This window comes from Sphaeramia orbicularis, chromosome 6, assembly GCF_902148855.1.
Source record: "Sphaeramia orbicularis chromosome 6, fSphaOr1.1, whole genome shotgun sequence".
Lineage (NCBI taxonomy): Eukaryota > Metazoa > Chordata > Actinopteri > Kurtiformes > Apogonidae > Sphaeramia > Sphaeramia orbicularis.
Genome location: NC_043962.1, coordinates 7566068 through 7575818, shown reverse-complemented (window position 1 = coordinate 7575818; position 9751 = coordinate 7566068). Strand labels below are relative to the sequence as shown.

The window sequence follows — 9751 nt, the reverse complement described above, 5'->3', positions numbered from 1 at the left end:
CGCGCCACCTGCCGAGCACAGATTCCGGCCTCCAGGAGCCCCATAGCATGGCATCTGTGGTCACGTGTCAGTCTTGGCATCGCTGAGTTATTGCAAATGATTTTGGTGCTTTTCAGCTTGCCTTTATATACAGAACATGACCACTCCTTAACTGACCACAATTCCTTAAGTTGAGCAGTTCATTGCTGAGCAATGAGAAAAACAAGTCTTATGAATGCAGACAAGTTTATTCAAGCGTGACAATAGCTCAACCCATCTCAGGTTGTTAAGAAATTGTCTGGGATTATCTTATACAGGTGAAACTTAAACATATTGATGCAGCTCAGGAACAATAAAACACATTCAAGTGTTGCGTTTTCATTGGCACTGAGTATAGAAGTTATGAGCCTGTATAAATATGTTACCTGTAGTGGGAGCTTTATTTGTTAGAAGTTATAAGCCTGTCGAAATGAGCTTCCTCTACCCATATTCAGATGAATAAGTAAATAATAGTGTTTTTCTACAGTCGAAGCATTATTTCATTTTCAAATAGGCGTGTCGAAACGTAAGGTAGCATGTTTTGACAGGGTAGTGTCAATCGATAGACGTCGCTGTCGATATAAACTACTGGTAGCTTACTTCGACAGAACACCGGACCGGACCCTTTGGCGGGCTGGATTTGGCCCCCGGGCCGCATGTTTGACACCTGTGCTGTAGATCCTTTATTATTAAACAAACACAACAGTGCTTTACTGTTTCACAACTCTTTGCTTTTTGTTTAATGTGAATGCAATGTATAATTTTATCCAGCAGATGTCACCACATTTAATTGTATCAAATGCATCAAAACACTGAACTATTTCAACACAACTGCTTCAGACTGATTCAGTGAAAGCTTCTGTTTCTCCATCACCAGTAAAAACTGTTTCCCTCAGTTGTAATACCCAAGAACAGACACCAGGGGTCAGTGTTTTGACTGTAGACTCTCAGCCAATAGGAAACAACCTCACGGAGTTTAAAAGTCCAGCGGTGTGGACCAACGCTAAAATAGGGGTGTACGAAATTGACTGTTGACAAGTTAAAGTTACCAGATCGGTCGAAATATGTGTTTATTTGTACATTTGTTCTTAACAGTCTAAAATAACCAATTACTTTTATTTAATTTAAGTATTAGGTTGTCTTTTTCGCCGTCACCCCCCCCCCCCCCGGCCTCAGTCTTGGTACAGTCCGGTGTCAGAGTTGAATGGACTGGTGCTCCGCTGTCAAGTCTTTGTTGCCTGTTTACGCTGAATGAGAGTGGAATAGATGGAAGAGTAAACATTTATTACACCACGTCGAGCAGCTTTTAACTCCACATCAGCAGGTACCGTTGGGTTTATTGATACCGGGTTTATCCGTCCGACTTGCTTGTGATTAAACTGCGGAATGAAGCGGATTCATTCATCAGTGCTAAGTTAGCAAAGCGGTTAGCAGGAGGCTAACGTTAGCAGGTAGCAGCTAAGAACAATGTTTATCCTCTCAGAAAAAGAAAACGCTTAAATAAGAAGATATCTTTCAGAATGCTCGTTTTTATTGTCTTGTGATAAAATAAACCGATTTAATCAAACTGGAAAGAAAACTGCTGTTGTGTGTTTTGGACTAAGTTAGCATCACTTTCAGCAAATAATTAGCATCAGCAGAGTTAGTGGACATTTAAATGATGAAGTAAAGTGTCCGATTCTCCGTCTTTGCACCATTAATACATGTGAAAACCACCCGTATCTACCCACACAGTTTTAGACCCGTTTTAATGTCTTGTACAGAGAAAAAAGTTGTATTTAAAACGTAAGAAAAATAGTGTTTATTTCATTTCCATTGTTCACGTATCATTAGACATGCTCTCATTCGTCTGTCTGGGATCTGCTCCACATCACCAACATCTACAACTAACAACATCCAGGACAAAAACAGTGGAACTTTACCAGTGTTGATCCACTAATAAATGTAAGAAACGGTCCAAATGCTGGTTGTCTGTAGTCTCATAGATATAGTCCATGACTAAATGAGAAACATGTGAATTAATGATAGAATGGGTTTGAGTCCAAAGGAAAACACTGTCTGTACATTCAATACATTCACTGTACAGCAGGTCTCAAACATGCAGCCTGGGGGCCAAATCCAGCCCACCAAAGGGTCCAGTCTGGCACGTGGGATGAATTTGTAAAATGCAAAAATTACACTGAAGATATTAATCATTTTAGTTCAGGTTCCACATACAGACCAATTCAATCTGAAGTCGGTCAGATCAGTAAAATACTATCATAATAACCTATAAATACTCCCAATTCCAAAACTGTAATTTACATGTGTAAATGATATACAGAGACATAATATTGTTAAAACTGCACTTTGTGTTCTTAAGAAATTTCAGTTTGTTCATGTTGTTCACATTGTTTTAAAGGATAGTTGGTAAATGTAAACATTTTCATCACATAATTTTACTTTTTTTCACTTTAAAACAGAAAAGAAAGTTTGGAGTTGACATTATGTACATATTGTGTTGTTATTTTACTGGTCTGGCCCACTTCAGATCACACTTGTCTTAATGTGGCCCCTGAACTAAAATGAGTTTAACACCCCTGCTTTACAGGTTCTGTTTACTGTCCCTACTGGATAAAGGGACAGGTACCAATATATATGTGGAATCACACTTTACCATATACATCGAATACACCAGATAACCAGCACTTTGGTCAATCGTGTTACAGTCATCATATTAAATATATATATGAAATTCATTTAATCTGAGGCAGATTATTTATACATTATTGTAGACAGTGTTATTAACCAATTATACCACAGTCTGCCAATAAACTGATACGCAAAGTCTTTTATTATATGTGCTATTATGTTCTTAAACACAGATCTCACCCATTATAGATGAAACTGACTATTAATTTTATTATTTATTGATTGATTGAGGATTTTATGCCTCTACTGTTAGGGATTGTTGTTGTTTGCATGTGAGAAAGCTGCAAATGAATTGGCCATTTAGGAAAAATAAAGTCATCTAAAGTGAACTAAATGCAGGAAACAATAAACAAGTCTTTTCCCAGTTTTCTCTAATTAAGTGAAGGTTTCATATGTCTGACAATTCTGTTTTTTTTTTGTTTTTGTTTTTTTTTTTTTTGTCTCTGAGTTCTGGGTTTTGTAGTGAGAGCTGGTTTAATGCTGTGTGGAATGGGAAATCATCTTACATACTTTTATTTTTCTTTTTGCAAACACATAAGTGGGTCTACATCTGTGCTGAAAAACAGAACTGATGTCCAAACTATTCTCTCATTTATATAAAAAGTACAAAAACTGAGAATATGCATCATGTTATGGTGGTTAAATGACCCTGAATCTGAAGCTGCTCATTTAAACAGATGCGTTTTCTTTGACTCTTTGGTTTTGACATGTTCATTTTATTTCTCACTTGTGTTAATGTTTGGTTCCATGAAGCCCTGGCACATGCATTCAGTTTGATACACTGCCAGTTACTGTAATTACTGATCCAAATGTTCCAAAAATCCACATAATCATTATTATCAATGTATTTATTAAGTCCAACCCCCTCAAACGATGGAAGAAAAGCTGAATGGACCGCTGCCCGTCTCCCCTGAATACATCCAGCAGTGGTGAGTCTCCTCCAAAACAAACAAACAAAAATGAGCTGAACTCTGATTCGATTGGCGCCGTGTGATCAAAGTGACATGAACGCATGTGCATCAGCTGATGTCATCACGCCAATTCACCTTCTGTTCATTTACACTTCTGCCATTAGATAATGTTTTACTGATGTTTGAACAATGAAAGGTGTCCTGTTTCAGGGATTATTCAGTTATTATTTATTAGACTGAGAGTGGTCAACCTTCCAGTATCCAGGTGAGCATATTATGCACATTTTGTACTTCATGTTATAAAAGGTCGTATTATTTTTCTCTCAATTTGTTTCAGGTTAGAATTTAAAAGTAATTTTTGCATGATTTTTAAAATTGTGACCCATCCACTAAAATCAGCACATTGTAAACAATTCCTACACTAACACCCTTCTACCAAGTGAGTACTGAATGCACACTGACACATTTTAGCATTTATCATTTGACCTAGTACAATAAATAATGTCTATTAATAAATGTTGGTGTTAATCATTGACATATGACAGGATTTAAAAAAAAACTCCTACAATGTTTATATAGAATATTGTAAATAAAAAAAAATATTTTTTTGCATGAAAAAAGATGGTTTATTTACTTTAGAAACGTGACATTTAAAGGGTTAAAATATATATATATATATATATATATATATATATATATATATATATATATATATATATATATATGTTATTCAGTATTTGGTATTTTAGTTTATTCTCAAGGTGATGAAATGATTTTTTAAAAAGTTACAAAAAAGTCTATGAAAAACATTTTGACATTAATACTGCGCTGTGCATATTGTCCTTTTGATGATTAAAGGACCTCTATATGTTGGATACTGGAAGGTTAATGTTTTGTTTTTTTTCATTTTAGATAGATTTAATTTTAGATTTAATATGCATTTATTTCCTGGTTCCGTCGTTGAACTCTGCTCCTCATGTCCGTGTTCTGCTGCAGGTTTTACTGCCGTTTCATGTGTTCTGTTGCTTTTCCTCGTCTGTAGGATCCAGTCTACGCAGCAGTTCCACGCTCTGCAGGCCCAGTATTCAGGCTTGAACCAGAACCACCAGTACTCGTACCCTGCAGGAGAGTCCGCCATGGTGAACCCACAACCACAGCAGGAGGCCGCCGACCTGACCAAACGTACCGATCCACCCACAGACCCACAACATCACACATTAAACCCAGTGTTAAAGACCTGACTGGTTTCTTCTGTTTTCTTCTTTTAGCTCCACCCAAAAAGCGAGGCAGGCCAACTCAACCCAAGGAACCAGGGGCACCGAAACCCCCAAAGGTCCCCAAAGCTCCAAAACCACCCAAAGCTCCAAAACCACCTAAAGACCCCAACGCACCCAAAGCCAAACCGGGACCGAAACCGAAGAAAAACGCAACCGAAGCTCAGGGAGACGGGAAACAGGAGAAGATCGACGAGAGCTTCAAGAAAGTGAAGAGGAAAGTGGACCGCTTCAAAGGGATGTCGGAGGAGGAGGTGATGAAGAAGACTCTGCCAGACCTGCTGGACTATAACCTGGACTACGTCATCGTGAGTCTCTGAACCGGCTTCAGGTCTGAGAGGATTTAGAGTTGAACACTTTCACAAACATCTGGTTTGGGTTTCAGATTGGAATCAACCCGGGTCTGATGGCCGCTTTCATCGGACGCTGGTTTCCAGGGCCAGGAAACCATTTCTGTGAGTTTCATATGAACAGATGCATCATTTTAACTGTGGATGAACTGTTTTATATTCTTCTAAGTTCTATTTAATCAAATCTAATCTAATTAAAATAAAATAGTATAGAATTTAAAACAGCCCAAAGTTACATTTTCACCATTTAAAACCTGCAGATGTTTCAATGACAAGTAAAAAGTACTGAAAGCTGGATGAATCTGTACAGTTGAAAAGCAAATTTTTTTGTTTTTTAATTTTTTTTAAATTTAAAACCAAAAACAGTGGGGGGAAGTCAAGGGAAGATTAACATCTGGTCAAAAAAATTAAATGACAATAATCTACACCAAACTTATATTTTTGGGTAGGTGATTACTAATATTTTCAGGAAAATGTATTATGAAATGAGAAAACGTTTGAGAGGTTTTCTGAGTGTGAATGTTTGGAAATTGATGAAGTTTAGTGCCATCATTCTGGGTTCATTTTATAAACTCATAAATAAACTACATTTATTTCAAATACATTAATATTTGACTATTATATTATTCATGTATTCAATACATATATCTATGCAAAATACATTCGAATATAATGTTAATATTATTTGTATGTTGTAAATATTGTTAAAAAAAATGTGTATGATATTGATAATTGAAATAAAAAAAGTTAAATTTTATATTTACTTTTGTTGTCAATCTGGGACGCTGTCGTTTTTCAAAACTCTTTCTATTTAGGTTTGATCAAATATTTTTTTCCTCTAACCAATTATTAGGTTGTAAAATAGAGGGTTGAAGGTATACACTGAATACGTTTTAGGATGCAAATGTCAGAGGAACTTAACTTTTGAGAACTTTGTAATTCTTGCAAAAAATAGACGTTAATTTAATGTCCATATGTGACGCAGTAGTTTTTGATATATTTCAGTTAAAAATATTTTAAACTAAATTTTGCCCTTTGAATATATTTAAGCTGGTGTTTAGACCTTTACAATTATGTGTAATATTTGTTTTAAAGTTGTCTGATTTAAAAGTTATGAATCACAAAGTAGTGGGCGGTCCATCCGTGACTCCCTTGACCTCGTCCAGTGAAGAAAAACTAAGAACACTTTGCAAATTCCTCTCACTGGACCAGATTTTGGACCCTTTGGTGGCCGCTTTTTGTCCACGGGCCGTATGTTTGACCCCCCCCCCCCCCCCCCCCGTGTTACGGGTCCATTACCCAGACGAATGTGTGTGTTTTCAGGGAAGTGTCTGTTTCTGTCTGGATTCACTGAGGAGCAGCTGAACCACATGCACGACACCTCGCTGCCCGTTAAATACAAGATGGGCTTCACTAACATGGTTGCCAGGGCAACGCCGGGCAGCAAAGACCTGTCCAGGTACGTCCTCACGCCCGCCTTCACGTTATCGGTCACATGTGTGCAAACCTCCACCAACGTTGGTCTGTTCTGGTCTGTTCAGTAAAGAGTTACGAGAAGGAGGAAAAATCCTGGTGGAGAAGCTGAAGAAGTTCAAACCTCTGATCGCCGTTTTCAACGGGAAATGTAAGTGTGTTCACACCATGAGGTCCAGCAGGTCATCGGGGTTCACTGTCAGAGGGTGTTTTAGTTCCTCAGAGGATAAGATGAGATAAAATAAAACAAGATGAAATAAGATAAGATAAAATAAAATAAGATGAGATGAGATAAAATAAATTAAGATAAAATGAGATGAAATAAGATAAAACAAGATAAGATAAAATAAAAAATGAAATAAAATAAAATAAGATGAGATAAAATAAAATGAGATAAGATAAGATAAAATAAGATGAGATGAGATAAAATAAAATAAGATACAATAAGATGAGGTAAAATAAAATAAGATAAAATGAGATGAGATAAAATAAAATGAGATGAGATAAAATAAGATAAGATGAGATGAGATAAAATGAGATAAGATAAAATGAGATGAGATAAAATAAGGTAAAATAAAATAAGATAAAATGAGATGAGATAAAATAAGATAAGAAGAGATGAGATAAAATAAGATGAGATGAGATAAAATAAGATGAGATGAGATAAAATGAGATTAGATAAAATAAGATGAGATGAGATAAAATAAAATAAGGTAAAATAAAATAAGATAAAATGAGATGAGATAAAATAAGATGAGATGAGATAAAATAAGATAAGATGAGATAAGAAAAGATAAAATAAGATGAGATGAGATAAAATAAGATATGATAAAATAAAATTAGATAAGATTAAATAAGATAATAAGATAAGATTAGATATGATAAGATAAGGTAACACTTTATTGATCCCACTGTTAGGGAAATTACAGTTGACAGCAGCAAATACAGAAGTAAAGTTCAGGGAAGATGGAAAAACAAAATGTACACATATGAAACAAAATATAAAGAAAACAAAGAATGTAATGTGTTATTTATTTCTTAGTTGCCATGGTGACTGTGCTGTGTTTGCTTCCAGGTATCTATGAAATGTTCTGCAGGGAACTGTTTGGGAAGAAACCGACCAAACTGGAGTTCGGTTTGCAACCGCATAAGATCCCAGACTGTGACGTGGTGAGAACCGACACATTTATCACATGTTCTAATGGAAGAGATAAAGTTACCAAGACTGTGGTCATGATCAAGTAGTCCAGATGGATTTAACTGGATTCAAACTGAATTTACTGGATCAGTATAGGTGATTAACTGTCTGGTATCTGGGAGAGGAGGAGCAGAGAGGAGGAGCAGCAGAGAGGAGGACAGACAGGAGGAAGAGCAGAGAGGAGGACAGACAGGAGGAGGAGCAGAGAGGAGGAGGAGGAACAGACAGGAGTAGGAGCAGAGAGGAGGAGAAGAGAAGCACAGGACAAATATGGTCTGATACTGGTTCTAGTCAGTACACGGGTACCAGCATTCTGGGTTAACTGAAGAGTCCACATCAGTCTTAGTCCACATCAGTCTGAGTCCACATCAGCCTTAGTCCACATCAGTCTGAGTCCACATCAGTCTGAGTCCACATCAGTCTGAGTCCACATCAGCCTTAGTCCACATCAGTCTGAGTCCACTTCAGTCTTAGTCCACTTCAGTCTTAGTCCTCTGTGGTTTCAGGCCCTGTACCTGATGCCTTCGTCCAGCGCTCGCTGTGCTCAGTTCCCTCGGGCTCAGGACAAAGTCCACTTCTACATCAAACTGAGGGAGCTGCGAGACCAGCTGAAGGGAGTCCAGAAGACCAGTGAAGTCCAGGAGGTGGACTACACCTTCAACCTGCAGTTGGCCAAGGGTGAGCGCTGCGGCCCCGCCTCCTCCTGTGACATCATAGTTTATATTTGGAGTCCTGTTGTTAAAACCCAGGTGTTGTCTTACAGAGGACGCCAAACGTATGGCCATCAAGGAGGAACAGTACGACCCCGGGTACGAAGACGCCTACGGAGGCGCCTATGTGGAGGGGGGGTCTGAAAACCCCCCAGGCCAGAGCCAGACCAACGGACACTGCACCTTCAGCTCTGAGGACACAGGTGGGTGGAATCAGGTCTATCAGAACCAGATACCAGGGTCAGGTCTGAGCTGCGTCTCAGACCGGGTCCTGGAGGCATCCTCGTCTTGGTCCCAGTCTGACCCCTGTCTGTCTCCTTCAGACCAGGTCCCAGTCCCAGTCTGACCTCTGTTCGTCTCTTTCAGACTGGGTCCTCATCTTGGTCCCGGTCCCAGTCTGACCTGTGTCTGTCTCTTCCAGACCAGGTCCTGGTCCTGGTCCTGGTCCCAGTCTGACCTCTTTCTGTCTCTTCCAGACCGGGTCCATGTCCTGGTCCCAGTCCCAGTCTGACCTCTGTCTATGTCTTCCAGACCGGGTCCATGTCCTGGTCCTGGTCCCAGTCTGACCTCTTTCTGTCTCTTCCAGACCGGGGTCCAGGGGCGTCCTCGTCCTCGTCCCAGCCGGCTCCGGCGGTCCAGATCCCGGACGGCCAGTGGATGACCCAGTCCTTCACAGACCAGATCCCAGACATCGGTGGCGGTCCGAGGGACAGTGCGTGACGTGTGTCTGGTCTGTGTCAGTTTTTCGTTTTTCTTAGTGTCGGACATGAAACCCACTGGCGTCAGAGTCGGTGCACACGCCGCCTTCTGCACTTCTGTTATTTTCCGTGTGTCTGCGGTCGTCGGGTCTCGTTTCCTCACGGTTCTGGATCTGCAGAGCTGTGGACGTGGACACGAAGGACCGCTGAGACGGACGCAGACATGGACTCTGTCCCGTCCTCAGGGTTTATGGTGCTTTGAGCGGTCGGACTCCAGTTCTGACCCGCCTTCAACTGAAACTCAAACGGGTTTTATTTCTTCCGTATGACTTTAGAATCATGTTTTTAATGTGGATGAAAATGTCTCAAATGGACTTTTATGAATCATGTGTCCATTAAAATGTCCTGATGATGCTTTTCTACATTTA

General features: G+C 39.3%; 1 protein-coding gene across 2 annotated transcripts; it reads left to right on the top strand.

Moving 5' to 3' along the window:
* The first annotated feature begins 1215 nt into the window (after positions 1–1215).
* Positions 1216–9751, top strand: tdg.1 (thymine DNA glycosylase, tandem duplicate 1). 2 transcript variants are annotated; one of them, XM_030136238.1, is made up of 11 exons: positions 1216–1342; positions 3566–3638; positions 4663–4802; positions 4889–5202; positions 5280–5349; positions 6568–6703; positions 6786–6868; positions 7793–7887; positions 8422–8593; positions 8679–8828; positions 9212–9751. In XM_030136238.1, exons 2-11 carry the CDS (start codon positions 3583–3585, stop codon positions 9343–9345), a joined length of 1350 nt encoding a protein of 449 aa, XP_029992098.1. In that variant the 5' UTR covers positions 1216–1342; positions 3566–3582; the 3' UTR covers positions 9346–9751. The 2 variants fall into 2 exon arrangements, with proteins under 2 accessions (XP_029992098.1, XP_029992099.1); XM_030136239.1 differs by lacking the exon at positions 3566–3638 and having other exon boundaries at positions 1228–1342.

Coding starts and splice junctions, on each gene's coding strand:
- tdg.1 (XM_030136238.1), top strand. CDS start 3,583: ATGGAAGAAAAGCTGAATGGACCGCTGCCCGTCTCCCCTGAATACATC. Junction 3,639..4,662: donor CCTGAATACATCCAGCAGTG/GTGAGTCTCCTC, acceptor CCTCGTCTGTAG/GATCCAGTCTACGCAGCAGT. Junction 6,704..6,785: donor GGCAGCAAAGACCTGTCCAG/GTACGTCCTCAC, acceptor TGGTCTGTTCAG/TAAAGAGTTACGAGAAGGAG.